Raw genomic sequence first — 18,243 nt, 5'->3', positions numbered from 1 at the left:
CTGATATCCGTGTACATTATTTAAACTTATTAAGGACGATTTTCTACTGTATAGGTGCTTGATGAGGTAAAACGAAACAAATAATAAAATTAACATATTAGGTTTACCCGATAACTAGGCTCAACCGTCTGCCCATAATCTCAGCTTTAAGATCAGGCATCCGGGAACCACGCAGCATCGCACCTCCTAGCTTAGCTACTCAATAGAGTATTACCGGGTATGGTCGCGTGGAGGCGCTAGGGAGGAACTTGGGCTGGCGAAAGCTGCTACGTTGGACGCTTTCTCGTTTGCCTACCCCATTTCATACCCCATATCGACTCGGATTTATTAACTCTATTCTGAATTTGTTAACGATAATCAACGCTCTTTAAACCTGTCAAAAACAGAATACATGATTTTTCACTCGTCGCTTGAAAAATCTCTCGACATCCAGAAAAATATTCATGAAGTTTAGTCGGCACATTTAGTGTTAAAGTCAGTGTGCCCCAGCCTGCGTCGTCAGCGTCAATTTGACAGTTAACCCGTGGAAAAATTGTCAATTGTCATTTCCATTTAGGTAAAGTTTTTAAGGGCTTGCCAGCTTTAACTTGCTGTATTCGTTTTTATAATATTGTTTATACTCTTGATACTGAAACTCAAGATCATTTTCGAATAGGTACGAAGCGCACCCTTTGCATTGAAAAGTGACTTTAATTTATCTCTGTCCTATCTGTCGCCTAGGTTAGTAGTCAAATTTCTGTTTAAGAAAATCAGAATCTTTGTTTACTAATAATGCTAAATATTGAAAAATAACATCTTTCCATTCGTGATTGATCATAAAAGGTGTACCAGTGGCCGCCGACCAGCGGCGGGAGATTCTTCTAGGTTTTGTCAGCTGAATGATTTTATATACCATCAATTTCCATAAATCTTATCTCAACTCCATCCAATGCCTTCATATTCAAATTATCACTAATAACCTTTTTATAACCCCTCACTTCCAGCGCACTACGTGGAGGCGGAAAAGCTACGCGGCCGGCCTTTGGGAGCCGTCGGCAAGTATCGCGTCCGCCGCAAGTTTCCGCTACCTCGGACGATATGGGACGGCGAGGAAACCAGCTACTGTTTCAAGGTACGTCGTCAGGTGCCGCTTCCTATTGTTAGTCAGCGCACAAAAGCCGGATCGAAATCAATCTCCGAATTGCTGTTCGGCTTTCCTCGGATTTGCTTCTCTGCTATGTTTCCTACTCTAAAAATAATCCTGGTAAAAGCAACTTGACGGTGAAATCTTATTAATCGCATTCCGATTAGGTTAAAAAAAAACTGAAACCCACTCAAGCGGAGCACTTTTTCCTTTTGTGATTGAAATGTACCTCATTTGAAGAACCATGTTTTTTTTCTTTTTCTCTTTGCGCCCGCGCTATCTTCCAGGAGAAATCAAGATCGGTCCTGCGAGATTGGTACACACACAATCCGTATCCTTCGCCAAGGGAGAAACGGGAACTAGCCGAAGCTACCGGATTAACAACCACGCAGGTAAGGTTCCACCGATATGGCGTTATCAACGGGGTTTTTTCTTCTTCTTTCGCAAAGGCACTGTGCCTATCGACAACGACGACGGCGAAGGCCCGCTGGCTGATGGGATAACGTCGATGGTAGTCATCGAGGTGGAAAATCCTTTTGTTTTCCTTTGTTCGGCGGCGGTCCATCCGACCGACCGACCGACCGAACGCCCGCCCGGCTTCAGTAAACCCGGGAGGGGAAAAAGTTGTCCAATTCTGGATGGATGGATTACTGTGGGCTGTTCGCTGTTGTTGTTGATTCGCTTCGTTCGTTGCTCTTTTCCGGACGCTACTCGCGGAGATCTCCGGTTGAAACTAGGTTGATTGAAATTTGATACTTTGTTTTCTGGCATTTTTTTTCCTTTACTCTTTATTGTAAGCGTAATTCAAAGGATCCTAATGAAGCGTATATTGATTCTTCTGAAAGAGATCATTCGAAGAGGACTTTCTCTGCCTGTTTTTGTTCTGTTAATGTGATCATGCTTATATCCAAGTATCGTTAATTTTTTTTGTATAAACCTTAGATAAGTAAGGTTATTGTTCTACGTTGTTAGGTTTCCAATTAATTTTATCATAACGGGTAGGTTCCCTAAAGATCGTAAAACAAAATACGGAATTTATTTCTTTTCTTTATCTGTAATAAAGAAGTTCAAACTGATTTCTCTGTAATTATTTTAGGTTTCCAATTGGTTCAAAAACCGACGGCAGCGGGACCGAGCGGCAGACCACAATAAAGAGTAAGTACAATTGCCAAGTAAAGTAAAGAAGACGACTACCACACAGTTCAGTTAAAACATTGACAACGACAGAAACTGAAATGGAAACATAACTCAATTCAATTCCGGTGTCATTTGTCAGAGCTTCAAATAGCGTCAATTGGAACAATGAAATATTGCCGCTAATTGAAAGCATTGTCTTCGGCGTGTAACCGAGGAAAGGCGCACACTGACGGAAGTCCTTGTTCATTAGCAGGCACCGCTCGGAGGGCCCCTTTCCGGGTTCCGCTTTTGGCGTAACGATACAAATCTAATCAAGGTGATATCTTATGCCCTACTCTATATAATGCATGCCGTCACTATAAGTGACTGTGAAAGCCCTGAATACGAAGTATTTGTGCCGAAAAGAATTTATTGTTTGGGATGTCGTCCATCCCGAAGAAGCTAAAATGCTGAGGCTTATTTTTGGAACGGTTGCTCCCTCGGCTCATGCCTTGCTTCGGCGGCTACTTCCTTTACGGCATGGTAGGTATGAGTATGGGTAGCAAGCAGCAGCGCCAGGGGCAGCATACTGGAATGGGAGATAAATAATATGTAAATAAAAATATCAAATTTCAGCCACCACAATATGGATTTTCACTCACTCGTTTGGCGCTGTGCTTCGGCAGCACACATTCACAGTTTGTGTGTATGTACGGTATGGTTAGATTTGTGCGTTAAGGTTGCCTCTTGCCTGGGTAGTAGAGTTATTAGAACGGTTTCCTTAAGAGCTAGTCAGCTGAACCAAGTCTTCTTACCATCAATACATTGGCTTTATTTTTCCCTTGAACCAAACTGGGAAAACTTTAAAGCAGCCGTATAGTGGAAGACTTCCTTTTTATTTGAGTCGATCAATTTTGATGTGAACATTGCAGTTTGTCAGTTTTCAATAGGTTCTTTAGGTAAATTTACTTTTGGGAGAAAAAAACCCTGAATGTAAAATACGAAAAAAATCTGAAAATGAAGCACGGAAGCAAAAAACTAACTAACTTCGAAGCTCATTTTATAGTACAGCATTTATTGTTCATATTCTTATTATTATTCATACCATCACAGCCACAATTCAGGACTTCTAAAAGTAATTTTCAATATTCTTATTTATAGAAATACTTCAAATCATTTTCTTATCAGTATTAGTATTTGCAAATCACAAGTAATATTTAGCAAATATGAATAAATTTATTCATATAAAGCTTACTTTACTTTTCTTAATTTTTTGGCAACAATCCGCTTAACGAATCTGGGCCGAATTTAGCAGTCTTCTCCACGCTCTGTGGTCTTGGACTGCCACTCTCCAGTCGCCTCCAATCTGCACCTTTATATACTTGGTGCGCCTGCACTACACTACTTCTTCTAATATGACGTATAAGAGCTCGCGTACAGAGATGCAAACTACGGGACCTAGGTTGGTTACGTAATCCATAGAAAGCCCTGTTGGCAGCCACTATCCGCCTTTTTACTTCACGACTCGCAAGTCACTAGCGTACCAAGATAAATAAATTCGTCGATCACTTCAAAGATATCTCGATCTATCACCACTTAAGCTCCAACACCCGAAGGGTTACCGCGCTCCCTACCAGCCACTATGTATTTCGTTTTGGCAGGGTTTATCATAGGTTCTATCCTCGCAGCTTCCTTCTTAAGATGCGTGCATGCACAGCTCTACGGCTCCGGTGCCCTTCGAGTGGTTTCTTCCAATGCAATGCTGAATAGCAAATTTGATAACCCGTCGACCGTGCTTCAAACCGTCTAACGTCACAAACAAGATCGATGCCTCACCCGCAAATCTGACGCTTGGTTTTGAACCATCAAGGGTAGCACGTATCAGCATAATCAGTCTGGTTGGAAACCCATTTTAAAGCATAATCGGACACAGCTCATATCATTTAACTGAATCGTACGCCGCCTTGAAGTCTATAAACAAATGGAGAGCCTGCATTTACCGAGGATTTGTCTCAAGGTGAACATTTGATCCGTCGTGGAGCGTTCCTTTCAAAGCCGGCACTGGTATTTGCCAGCAAAGGTTTCCTGACACGGCCTCAGAGAATTTTGTATGCAGAATTGAGGAGAGTAATGCCCTGATACCTAATTGCTGCATTCGAGATGATGGCCCTTTATGTAAATGGGCATATGAGATCTTCCAACCAGTTCGTTGGTAGTTCCTGCTTAGTCCGTACCTTTCCTTTAGCATAACCTGATGGATTGCACAACACAGCCGTTCGCTCCCGACTTTCAAAAGTTCGGTAGAGATGCCATCCTTTTCAGCTGCTGTGCAGTTTTCAGCTCTTTAGCTGCCTTTTTAGCCTCGTCCAAAGTTGGACGATCAATCGTTATCCTATTACTGTTGACCGCTTCATCTTGTTCACCATTCAACAATACGTCGAAATGTTGTTTCCATCGCTTGGCCGTCACCGATCTTTCGGTAATCAGGTTCCCCTCCTTGTTGCTGCACCTAACAGAAGTTAGCATGGTCCGAATTAAAGAAGCTCAGGCTGTAGTTAAAGAATTTGCCCTTAATCCTCAACACGCATCGATGGTCATTAATGGACCTCCACCTAATCCGACTCCATTTGCCATCTTGGGTATAGCTGGTGAGGTTTCATAAGTCAGCCGCTTGCTCCGGATCAGTCACTGTTGTACGTCGCCCCTAATCTGCAATCCAGTCGCGTACTTAGTAAGGAAACGACGATCCGTTAAGTGGTATCATTGTCTGCACTGAGGACCCCTTCGGGGTCTACTTTATGCCTGTAAAAAAAATTAAAAACTAAATATAAAATTTGCGGTATGCGGTACCTTTTGTTTCTGTTTTTTTCAGGACTTTTCGGGAGAATAACTTTTCTTCTCGGAGTATTCCTCGAGTTTCACTCACTGTTTGTTTTTATAAACCTTCACTGTTTGTTTTTATAAACCTCAACAATTAACTTTCTTTTGAATTTTAACTTGAAAAAGAAAAACAACAATATTATCTACAATCACAATATAATTTAAAATTAAACTTACATTCACAATCACCGTCGTGAACTTCTATGTACTTCTCGCTTGCAAGAAAGAATGAAGGCACTTGACTTTCGTCATTCGCGTTTTGCCATTATTTTTGCGTATTTCTTTCATCTTTTATTTTTCGTTGATTGGTTATTTTGTATTTCGTCTTTAATGTTTCATTTGTTTTGTTTTACTAAGTGTACTTCGTCGCTTTTTGCTGTCATACATCGATCTTCTTGTCGCGTTTTTTTTGTTTTAATTTGATTATAGTCATTTTAACAGCTTGGGTTATTCGTAATTTCCTTACCACTACACCGTGTTGACTCGTCGTTTTTTTTGTTCTGTTAACGGTTGTTGGTTATTTTTCGTTACTTTGGACATGTGGAATTCTGTCATCGTCTTTTTGTCTCTTTTCGACAATTTTTCTGTCATTTTTTATTGCTTTTTGTGTCGTTTTTGGTTTGATGGCGTCGTCATTAGTATAGCCTGTCACTGTTTTACTGACTTTTAATTGTCTCTTCAAAACCTTCAGCCAAAGGCTAAATCTATGTTTTTTGTCGCAGTTTTGGCAGTCTATTCGTCGTATTTTTGCCATCTTTTTATCACTGGACCATTGACTTTTAATCACATTTTCGTCAACAAGCTGTTATCTTTCGCCGTCTCTTCACTGTCTTTTCTATGTATTTTAGTCACCTTTCCACCGTTTCCTGAAGGCTTAAATGTCCAATAGTATTTTATTTATAGTATTGTGCGTAAAAAGAGCACATTGAACATCAACACATATAGAACTAGGATTCCTTCTATTTGATTATAAAGAACAACCTTATTCGCTTGAGTTGAGTTCTATGGCACTACAGAAATCATATTAAGGAACTGCAAAAATGTGGGAAAAATAGAATGAAAATATTTTGCCATTTTTCCGTACTCCAACAAGGAAAACATCAGTGTTACTATAAATGTAAAAATCACTACGATCAGAAAGCGAAAGCAGAGAAGTGAAGAATTTCATGCCATTAACGGGAAATTAGCAGTCAGCAGCTTTTCGTCGAATTTCGGAAGCAGTTTTTGGGCCCAAAACAGGGGTATCAATAATATATTCACTGCATTCTTCTTGCCAATCTGAATACAGAGAATATATTTTCATGTACAAAATTTTTGTTTCAAACAAAGAAAAACTGCTTTTAACATTCACAGAATCAATGACGTCTAATTGCACCTTAACGCATATAATGATGAAAATTTCTATCTGCCGTCAAAGTGAAAAATGCCAGTTCTTATTGACAGCATGACAGCATTAAAGCAAATCTTTCATTTTTAATACACTTCTCATTAAAGTAAACTATTTTGTTCGCTTTTTTCTCTCAGAAAGAATAAAGTTAGGCATTTCGGGATATTATTCATTGCATGTAGCGTACTCGTACTTTCTGTCACTAAATGAAACTTTCAATCTCGTCTGTAAAGTTTATGAAAATCCGTAGATTTCAGCACTTGATCCGTAGGTCCGTCGAAAATTCCTAAATCCGTAGAACTACGGATAAATCCGTAGATCTGGTATTACTAAATAGCCATCCCGCATGTGTGACCGCTCCGTCCAAAAGACTTCGAGTGTTATTACTCACACAGTTGATAGCTTATCCGGAGCTGGTTACTAGCACTGAGCGATATCCACCTCAGAGAAAACTTTCTCCTGTAAATCATCCCTCCGTCCAAAGACTTAGTAGGGTCATACACACAGTCGACAGCGTAGTCAGAGGTGGACTTAGGGTTTAAGGATTAAGGAAATTCAAGCAGGTTGAGATCTTAAATTGGCAACACGAATTTCACATAATATTTGTAACAAAAAGATTACAGGGGTGATGGAGAGCCCTCTTGATATTCTCAACAGGTATACAAACCCCACCATCTTCTAGTTTCTTCTTCTTCAGCATAGAACCGGGGTGACTCGTGCTTTTTGAAGCACTCGTCTCCAGTCAACTCGGTCTTGGGCCACTCGTCGCCAATTTCGTAGTCGTCTCAGAAGTCGTAAATCGCTTTCGACCTGATCGAGCCATCGTACACGTTGGGCCCCCCTGTTCCTGGTGCGGTGGGGTTGTTGAAGAGGACTATTTTCGTCGCACTGTCGCCCGGCATCCTTACGACATGTCTGGCCCACCGTAGTCTGCTAACTTTCGCTAGATGTACGATGGGAGTCTCCCCAAGCAGTGCCTGTAGCTCGTGATTCATACGCCTCCGCCACTCTCTGCTTTCAGCATTTTCCGCTCGAACACGGGAAGGGTGCGTATGTCCTCCGTGAGCAGCGTCACGGCTTCAAGTCCATAAAGAACTACCGGTCTAATAAGGGTTTTTTACAATGTTAGCTTCGTGCGGCGCCGTTTGCTTCCTGATCGTAGCGTCTTACGAAGGGCAAAGTAGGCCCGATTTCCCGCTTGGATGCGCCGCTGAATCTCCTTACTAGCGTTGTTGTCCGCGGTCACCAGCGATCCCAAATACACGAACTCGTCTACCACTTCTAGTTCGTCGCCGTCAACAGTTACCGTCCGTGGGAGATGCGCGTTTGTTTCCTTTGAGCCTCTTCCTTTCATGTATTTGGTCTTTAACGCATTTATGTTTAGCCCAATTCTCCTAGACTCCGCTTTCAGTCTGGCGTGGCGATATCGAAGTCATCTGCAAAGCCTAGAAGTTGGCTACCCTTGGTAAAAATCGTGCCTCTCGTTTCGATGTCTGCTCGTCGGATCACCCCCTCAAGAGCGATGTTGAACAGCATGCAGGATAAACCGACTCGAGAGTGTCCCAGAGATGCGTACGAAACACATCACTCGATCCAATGTAGTTCTGATTAGTCGCGTCAGTTTGTCCGGAAAACCGTGTTGGTGCATTATCTGCAATAGCTTGTCTCGATCGACTGTACCGTATGCTGCTTTGAAATCAATAAAGACGTGATGCGTAGGCACGTTGTGCTCCCGACATTTCTGCAAGATCTGTCGGATAGTAAAAATTTGATCGGTAGTTGCGCGAGCCCCCATGAAACCCGACTTATAATTCCCTACGAATCCTTGTTTTATCGGTGACAACCGACTTAACAGGATCCGGGAGGCCTACAAGGTACTAGGCGGCGTTTACCAGCGTAATACCGCGATAGTTGCAACAGTCTAGCCGATCACCCTTTTTGTAGATGGGACAAACCACTCCTTCCATCCATTCCTCCGGTAGCTTTTCCTCCTCCCAAATCCTCGAAATAACCCAGTTTAGAGCCTTTGCTAACGTTTCCATCTTTATAAAGCTCTTTCGGTAGGCGGTCCTTCCCAGCGGCTTTATTGGTCTTCAGCAGCTCGATTTCTCGTTTGACTTCTTGGTCAGGTGCTAGGACATTACTATCTTCCATGGGCGCTCCTAGGTTAATTTCCGTTCCTCCTCCTTCTGCGACTTCGCCATTGAGGTGTTCATCGAAGAACTGCTTCCATCTGATACACCACTAGTTGAAAATTCTTGTCGTCTTCAGCTTGTTTTTGAAGGATTCCGTCTGACGTTTCAAGAAAGTGGAATAGTTCGACGACCTCGGTGAATGTTCGTTGGAGTCTGGTGATTCGTTCGTTGCTACCGTATTGGCTACTGTGGAATAATAAATTGATTAAGCTACGTTGACGTAACGGCCGTTCGAGCGTGTTGAACTGAAAACGTGATAGCAGGGCGAGGCTGTAAATATCGCTTTTTAGAATTTTGGCCTCAAATGTGGTCTGGGAAATTTTACGACGTGTAAGTAATGTGCTTAAATAAATCAGTTGATTAGTTGACCGATCTGGATACGAACGCAAATTATTGGCGTCTCTCCACGGTAGTTACGCGGTAATTGTTACGCGTAGAGTTGTAGAGTGTCAATTTGTTGGTGGTTCTCCATGGTGTTAAGGCATTTTGAGGTAAACTCTAGTAGATTTGTGTTAGCCGAGCGACTGGCACAGACACCGTGCTGATTTACCGAGATATATCGCTTACACCTAAAGAACAGGTAATCATGATAGACAATCAGCTATAACAATTTGGAAGCACCACAAAACGACGTAATTCCTCGATAATTCACCATGTTGGCTTGTCTTGTTGAAAATCAGGGAAAGCAGTTTCGGCAACTCGAAACAATACTTTTTCATGATTACAGATAGTATGCAATGGATGAACGCAAAAACGGATAACGGATAAAGGATAACCGATGCTTTTACGTTTTGAGTTCACGAAATTTCGAACGATTTTGGGCCCACCGAAAAAATTAATAGAAAACAAGTTCCAACGAATTACATAACAATGAAATCTAGGTGAAATTAAATTGATTTGCCTCACAAAAGTCAAAAAATTCCTTCGCCGTATTAAAAACCTGCAGCAGAATAATAATGAATGGTAGTGAAGAGCATAACCACTTTAACATGACATTCTAACAAGTTAAAGCAGTTCCCGCGATAATTTGGTTTATCACGATCGAGAATAACTCAATTACTCACCATAAATCATATGCGGGCATGAGGATGGAAATTGTTATTCCATTATCGAACCCACGACCGGTCGTTAATAGGCGTGAATTTGTCTATTTCGTCACCCTATTCAGGAATTTTCCTTCGCACGCAGCGCACTCCACCTACTGCTGAAACAGCAGCTATCACTCATCAACCATCATCGTCACCGAACCGACTTCTTCTCCCCCTTTCATACTCGTACTCGTACTACTCAGGCTCAGCTCAGGTCACCCTCTGCTGTTTGTCGCTGGTCGTATATGTATGGACGGAATAAATTCCTGATCCGTCCACAGCAGCAGGGGTGTGGCAGGGAACCGTGGAGCGACACCACACCAAATGCCCCGCAGCTCGGCCACAAAACCATCCAACTTTTTTTTTCGCTCCTTCCTTGTTTATACTACAACAACTTCTATTGCTCGTTAAGCTGTGTCGTTTGTCCGTTACTGCCTAGCCGTAACCTCACTTTTACGCTGCGGCCGTCCGCGATTCCAGAGAATGCTAAAATTTGTACAACCGCCCCAATCCGCTATCGCGCTTCTCGCCCACCGTTCGACCGAAGGCCCAAAGTTTGCTGCTCGAGTGTACAGCTCGGTTGATATTTGATATCCCATTAAAGCAGCTGAACGGTGCGAGTGTACCGCTCCGCTTTGGGCCTCTGCATGGCCGGGCCAAACAGACGGAAAGTCTCTCCCGCAAAATGTTGCCTGCTGCTGCGACTGCGAGTGTGAGCAGGACGGCCGGCGGCCCACTGCTGGTTAACATTTTCCCCCTACCAGCAGCGTAGTTGATGGTTACCAATGCAAGCAGCACCATTACAAGCTCGCCCATTGCTGAGTGAAGGAGATTGGGTGGTACTCACAGCACAGTCACTCATCATGTGTTGCTAACGCCGCGCGTGTTTGTGTTGCTAAGGAATGATGTTTAAATTGGCGAATGCATTGCAGTTAGGTACCTACTACCTCCATTCGTGTTGAGCATAACACAAACAACATCCGTTTGCTTGCTTGCACGTGCTACCAATAATTATCATATTGCACGGTTGTTACAACCACCACATGCTGGGTGGTATCATTCTAATTCGAACATCATAATTTATGTAATGAATTGTGTGGAGAGAAGGTCTCGGTTAGCAGCATTCGTTAGCCATTGCAAAGTCCTGAATAAGGGTGGTTCCAATTTTTTTTATTGGGTACATTCTCCACTGGTACAAATACAATATGGTTCCAATTATATCAGCCCCTCAGTGAATTTTGAGCTGATATATTTTCCATGCAAAAATCTACGAAGAAAAAGACAAAAGCGAAATAAAATTATATGGACCGATTTTCGGAAATTCCATTGTTCGAATTTCCATTTCTGTTTCGTGCTAGAAGTGAGCTAACACTCGTACACTAATTTTTCGATTTTTTCAGGCTGTAGAGTCCACAGACAATTGCTTATATAAAAAATTGACTCATGTCCTGCAATTTTTTTGTCCCCCGATTTTTCAAACCTATTTTCACATGACACCAGGCTTGGCATACACTTTTCGCTTTGATTTTGCTCTTTTGATTACTGCTCCTCAGCCAAGCAGAATTTGAAAAAGTGGTGTATGGGACATTTGTACAGCTTGTAATTATCTATAATATTGCTGAAGAAAGTGAAGTTTTATCTTCAGTATTTACGGCGCTGCAGGGCAGCAATGCTGTTGGTAGTAAAAAGAGCGCACTTTTTGCTACCAAGAGGGTAGCAGCCTTATAGCGCCATAAATACAAAATGCACAGTAATGCTTAATTCAGCAATATTATAGATATTAACAAGTTCTACAAACGCCCCATACATCAGTTTTTAAAATTTTGCTTGGTTGAGATACAGTAATCAAAAGAGCAAAATCGGAGCGAAAAGTGTATGCCAAGCCTGCATGACACAAAACAAAAACTTAAAAAATGGGGGTGACAAAAACTTAAAAAATAATTTGCAATGGCCTAATTGGAAAACTGGTATAATCGGTATAAACTGGTATAATTTTTTTGTTCAATTTACTAATAAATTATGTTTTAACTTTTTGCATTATTAGGGTGGTCATGTCTCCACACATTAGGGTGATTAAAAAAAAGTTTTAAATGCGTACCAAACATACGATGTCTTTATAAAAGTTGTAGAACATACTCAAATAAGTAACTTTGTCGAAAATAGTAACTATCTATCTCTTATGGTTGTCGAAATATATTGATTTGTTTTTAAAAAGCACTTAAAATTCTATTTGTGTCAATAATCATAATAATCTTTCGAGGATACAATCAGATACAGGTAATTGATGCTTGCTTTTACAGGATTTTTGTTGTACTTTTATATGTGAGTTGTTTGGTCTGGCACCATTTGCCACCTTGAGAAATATTTGAGCTCAAAGAAGTACTATTTTTCATCGAAATAGTTTAATATCGAAAAATTTTAAAAGTAGCGTACAACGATGTTCCACCAAAACGTGAATTTCAGTAAGATAAACAATTTTCTAGAACACTATGAACACGAAAAAATTGACCAAAATATTTTATAGACAAAAAACTGTCTTTAAGGGTTTGTCCATAGATTTATATGAGATATGAGATAGAGATATGGTTGTAATGTCTTTGACAACTTGCTGTTTGCTGAACGCTCGAATATCTACGAAAATATTTTTTGTATTTCACTTTTAAGGGGATTAATCACATAATCATTGCTGTCAAACGAAGGTTTTTTTTATACCAAGAAATATTGCAGGCGAAAAATCTCGCAATGCGGCGTAATTTCACGCGATCGAGTATTTTGCTGTTTGGATTGGACCACTGTGCATCAACCTGGTCCATAAAGGGTTAAAACGTCTGAAACACTTATTTGGCTGTTCATATGACCTCAAAGGAATCATTAAATAACTCAACAAGAACAATCAAAAGAATTATTTTTGGGGCTGATATAATCGGAAAAAGCTGATATAATCGGGGGCTGATATTATTGGAATCATACGGTACATCATTTCTGGCTTAAACTTTTAAACCATAGTACCGATTTTGATGATTTTAATAGCAAATGAAAGATATGTTTTGGGCAAATTTTTCAGCAAAAACGCCAAACTAAGGTATTAAATAGTAAAAATATTTTCCAATGTGTGGGCAAGAGATCCCAATTGTTTTATGTGATTTTCCTGCAAGGTTGAGATAGTAGAAAATTTTGAATTGTTTATTTTTGGAGGTTTAGGTTACCATTTCATTACCAAAAAATGATTTAGAGAAAAAAAAATACAAATGATGGTTTTTAGGACAAATTGATGATATTGGGACAACAAAATGATGATTTTGTATCGATAAAATGATGATTTTGACGCTAAACGATGATTGTTGGACAAAATGACGTTTTTGCAACTAAACGATGATTTTGGGAAACAATGATTTTGGGACTAAATGATGATTTTGGGACAAAATGATGAGTTTAGAAAGAGAGAGAAGAGGAAAGAGCAGAGAACGTCCCATGCTGCTCTCCAGAAAAAGAAGTAAAGTTGAGACAGGAGAAGAGAAAAAAACTGAAAAGAGCACAAAGGAGAACGTGACAAAATACGGACAAATGGAATTGAATAAGCATAAGCATAAGCATAGTATACCGCCCGTGTGCTGCTACCCCGTTATTGACCAGAACCGATGAAAATTGCAAAATGATGGCTGGAAAAAGCATGCTTGGGACAACACACTATTCCTCATTGCCCTACCTTTTCAGGTCCCTGCATACTGATCAATACCGACGCCGGATATTCGAAAGTTTTCTTGTTGTCAGTAATTACGAAAATTAAGATCACAAATGCACCTTTTTGTAAATTTAATAAATTTAATATAATGTAATGGTACTACATAAACAACCGTGATTTGTTAATTTATATCGAAAAATACAAGATTCACAGTGGCTTGAAATCCACCTGAAAATAAAAATCAGGCGAAATAAAACATGCCAATACAGTCCCTAAGTTGATAAGCATTTCCTCTTACCAACGCTAATATGCAGAGATATAGAGACACGCTTAGACAAACGGAATTGAATAAGAAGAGAAACACTAGAGAGAGAAAAAGAATGTAATCTTCATGCCAGAAAAAGAACAACGAATAAAGAACGTGGCAGAATGAGAAGGAAAACGGAATATCAAAAGGAAAAAGATGTGTCAAAGAAGAAATGGGCGATTAAAAGAGGCAAATCGGGGTAAACAGCAAACGCCGAAAACTGAAAAAAGAAGGAAAAGACGGAAAAAGCATTAAGAAAACAAGGGTCGAGAAAGAAAATTAGAATAAACTGGACAGAAAAGGAGAAAAAACGGGATGGAAAAGGAGGAAAAGAAACGGAGAATACAGGAGTAGGAAAATGAAGAAACGAGCAGAGAAAAGCGGAACGAGGAAAACCGGGACAGAATAAGAAAAAAATGGAGAAAAAATGAAAAGATAAATAATAGATAAAAGAAAACGATAAACAAAGAAAAGATAAACAGAAAAGGATGAAAAGAAGGACATAATAAGAGGAAGAATGGAATGGAGGTAAACGAGATAGAAGAGTAAATAGAATAAACGGGATAGAAGAGGAGTTTAAAAGCGAAAAGAGATGAAAACCGGGACCGAAAACGAGGAATACCAAAAGAAAAATGCCAAATAGCGGAACACAGCAAGATCAGGATGCAGGAAAAGGAAAATCAGGACGAGGAAAAATCGAAAACCAAAAGAGAGAAAGAGGGAAAATGAGACAAGAAATGGAACAGAAAACAAGAGACAACAAAAGGACAAAAATCAGAAACTGATAGAAGAAAAACGAAAACGGGAAAAAGGCCAAGAAGGATAAAAAATGGAAAAATGGGGCAGAAAAAGAAGAAGAGAAAAACGGTTAATGAAAAAGGTAAAATGGTAGGGAAAAGAAGGAAAACCATAAAGAAGTAAAGGAGGAGAAAGAAGGAAAGTTGAGACAGGAGAAGAAAAAAACTGAAAAGAGCAAAAAGGAAAACGTGACAAAATATGGACAAACGGGACATAAAATTAAAAGAAATGGGACAGAAAAAGTGGCAAAAAACGAGGACACTTTACAGTAAACGATGAAGAACTAAAAAATTAGAGAGATTAGAAGAAACGAGAAAAAGAAAATGAGATTACGGGAGTAAGAAAATGGATATGCGAGAAGAGACGGAACGAAGAAAACTGGGACAGTAAAAAATAGAATAAAAGACAAAGAAAAACAGAATAAAAGACAAAGAAAAACAGAACGTGGCAGAAAAAGAAGAAAAGAAGGATATAATAGGAGGAAGATAGATAAGAAGCGAAAAGAGACACAAAACGAGGAACGAAAAAGTCGAAACGGTACGGAAAATGACAGGAAACGAGGAGAACCGAAGAAAAAAAACGTAAAACAGAACGGAGGAAAATCGAAACGCAGGAACAAGGCGATAAAACGGAAAAGGCGATAAATAATAGCAGAAAAAAGAAAAACGAGAGAGAGAAAAAGAGGGAAAACGGCACAAGAAATGACGGAACAGAAAACAAGAACTAAACTAAAACTAAAAGGAAAAAGAAGAGAGAAACCGATAGAGGAAACCAGGAAAACGAGAAAAAAAGTCATGCGGGACAAAGAGTGGAAAAATGAGCAGAAAATAAGAAATCGGACTGAAGGAAAAGGTAAAACGGTAGAGAAACAAAGAAAAAACGAGAAAGAAAAGAAGGACAAACTGAACATAAACAAAGAAATGGGAATGAAAAGGAAAAGGATTATGGAGAAACAAGAAAAGAAAAACAAGAAAATGGAGAAAAAACGGAAGAAAAAGGGACTAAACTTAAAAGAAAACAACGTGACAGAAAATGAAGAAATGCAGGACATAATACGAGGAAGAACGAAACAGACAAAAGCGAGAAAAATAATAGAAAATGAGTTTAAAAGTGAAAAGAGACGAAGATCGGGACCGAAACAAAAGAAAAAAGGTAAAACGAGACAGAAATTGTCAAAAAACGAGACATGAAAAGAGGAACAACTGGCCTGAAAACGAGACAAAATTCTTTCGTTTTTAGGCGGAAAATACAACATAAGAAAGAGGTGAAAAAACGAGAACGAGAAATGCAGCGAAACGGAATATGTAAGGAGGAAACAGTAGAAAAAGGTAAAATGGTGGAGAAAAAAAAGAAAACTAGATAATAAAGGGAATACGGAACAAGAAGTAAGAGAAACCAAACGTGAAACGACGGAGGAAACGAAGAAAATGAGGTTAAACATTATGTCAAGAAGATGGGACAAAAAGAGTAGAAATTAAAAACAGGAGAGCGAATTAAAGAAAAAGTAAAACGGAACAGAAAAGACGAGAAACAGACAGGGAAGAAAGGAAGCAAAAACCAGAACAGAAGGAAAAACGAGGCATCAAAATGGGGAAAAACGGAGCAAACAAAGACGAAACACGAGAATGAAAGGAGATTAAAGGGGTTATAAAAAGACGAAAACTGGAAACATGAAAAAGGAAAAAGAGAAAGGTCGGAATACGAGTAAGAAAATAACAAAAACGAGCGAAAACATGAAGAAAAACAGGACAGAAAATTAGAAATAAATTGCCCGGAAACGAAGAAAAACGGAACAATGAAGCAGGAAATATGGGACAGAAAAAAAGAAAAACGGAAAGAAAGTGAGAGCAAATACCAAGAAAACGGTACAGAAGAACAGAAAAAATAGAACAAACAGTTGAAAAATGTGACAGGAAAAGAGAAAAAACGAACCAGAAAAGGAGTAAACCTTGTGAGAGAAGTTAAGACAAAAAATGTCAATTCCAATTTCAAGTAAAACTTTGTGTCTAATTTCGCGACTATGTCCGGTTTGAAGTAAAAATTTTAGTTCACATTATTCCAAATTCAAGTCTAATTTAATTTTAATTTTAGGTTCAATTTTAAGTCAAATTTGAACTGTAATTTCTAGTCCAATTTCAACTTTGATTTTATATCCAATTGCACCTGACAGTGCGGAAGTTTTCAACCCAATCGGCCGCTATTTTTGTGATAAGTTATAATAGATTCGCTAAATTCTACGATTACTTCATTTTGCCAGGCCAGGCCAAAACATTCTTCCGAAAGGTCGCGTGCCCCACCTTTTATTTAAGCCTAAATTGTGCAAAAAAAGAATAGAGGGAAACACAGAAAGACATGCAAACCCAAGCAACAATGTGAGTTTTATTGTACTCTTAAGCGGGTTTTAATCGCCAATTTTGATATTATATGCCATCATAGGAGTATAATAAAACCCAATTTGTTACTTGGGAAGGTTTGGCAGTCGTTTTTCTTATTTTACATTTGGGTTTGGGTTTTAACGAATTTCTATCTGTGGGTAGAACGTCTTCTTTCGGCAATTAAGTTAATCTCCTAAAACTGTTTTGATTCGATTGAAACAATATTCCATTGCCAGTAGTCAGTTTTATTTAATACCATTTTCCAATTTTCCAGGACCGGTGAGTCTGACAAACAGCACCTGGACTCTTCGAGCGATTCGGACATGGACGGACCCAGTCTGGGAATGCCGGGACCAACGGGCGGATCCCAGCACGGCATGGGAGCTGCAACCGCTCAGGGAATGCATCTTGGTTCCGGACTGGGAATGCCACTCGGTGGCATGCCCGGCAGTGGAGGCCCCCTTTCCGGACCGCCGGGTTCGATTCCAGGCGGTCACGGAAATGGTGGTGGTGGCGGTGGCGGCGTCGGTGGAGGCAGCAGTGGAGGCCTAGGTGGGCTCGGAGTAGCCGACCATCATCAACCGCAGCCCCTCTCGACGCGGAATAGTAATCTAATGAACATTTCGACTGGTGGTAGCAAAGCGGGACTCGGTCAACTGTCGTCCAGCTCGCTGACGGCGGCCTACTCGCACCTCTGGGATCGAACCAACGTGATGGGGTCGATGCCGATCTACGACATCGGCGAGTATCAGCATTTATGATTTTGAATGAAAGGGACCGACCGGAGCAAAGTCTGTGATACGCTTTGCGATCAGCGTGGAACTTTTAGCGGAGGGAACTGAGGATTGCCCCAGCGAACGGAGCGTCTGTTCTGAACGATAGATTGTTCAGCAGATTTCGAGATTTCTAGGCCATTTATCATGACGTGCAATTTAGCATTGAAATTTAATCGATATTTCAATGCATCATGATGTCATTAATGGAAGTCGTTTAAGAGACAACGTGTACTTTTGTAAATTTTGTTTGATATGCTTGGACTAAACAAAAACAACCCTAACCTAAACCGTTTTCTTTTCCGAATAGGTATTAGCTTCTATGAATAATCACTGTGGCATAGTAAAGTTTGTCACTAAATCTTGGATTTCGTTGTAAATTTTATTACTTCGGAAGAGGGCAAATTTCTGAACAGATTTGATGACAATTAAATTGGTCCTTTACAAAAAACTTCGCAACTTTCGAAAAACCTCTGAAATGTCTTCACAGTAAGTTAAATATTTACGTCTTTGAAGATA

The 18,243-nt window shown here is 40.0% G+C and overlaps 1 protein-coding gene across 1 annotated transcript in view; it reads left to right on the top strand.

Moving 5' to 3' along the window:
* LOC128737101 (homeobox protein six1b) overlaps positions 1–17,712 on the top strand; it is a 69,860-nt gene extending 52,148 nt beyond the window's left edge. Inside the window, exons 3-7 of the mRNA XM_053831665.1 lie at positions 984–1,111; positions 1,411–1,515; positions 2,220–2,278; positions 17,226–17,443; positions 17,486–17,712. Of these exons, the coding sequence (XP_053687640.1) occupies positions 984–1,111; positions 1,411–1,515; positions 2,220–2,278; positions 17,226–17,443; positions 17,486–17,712 (737 nt within the window). The remainder of the gene's footprint in view (positions 1–983; positions 1,112–1,410; positions 1,516–2,219; positions 2,279–17,225; positions 17,444–17,485) is intronic.
* The last annotated feature ends 531 nt before the right edge of the window (positions 17,713–18,243 follow it).

This window comes from Sabethes cyaneus, chromosome 2, assembly GCF_943734655.1.
Source record: "Sabethes cyaneus chromosome 2, idSabCyanKW18_F2, whole genome shotgun sequence".
Taxonomy (NCBI): domain Eukaryota; kingdom Metazoa; phylum Arthropoda; class Insecta; order Diptera; family Culicidae; genus Sabethes; species Sabethes cyaneus.
The sequence above is the reverse complement of the archived record's forward strand: the minus strand, read 5'-3'. Positions and strand labels throughout refer to the sequence as shown.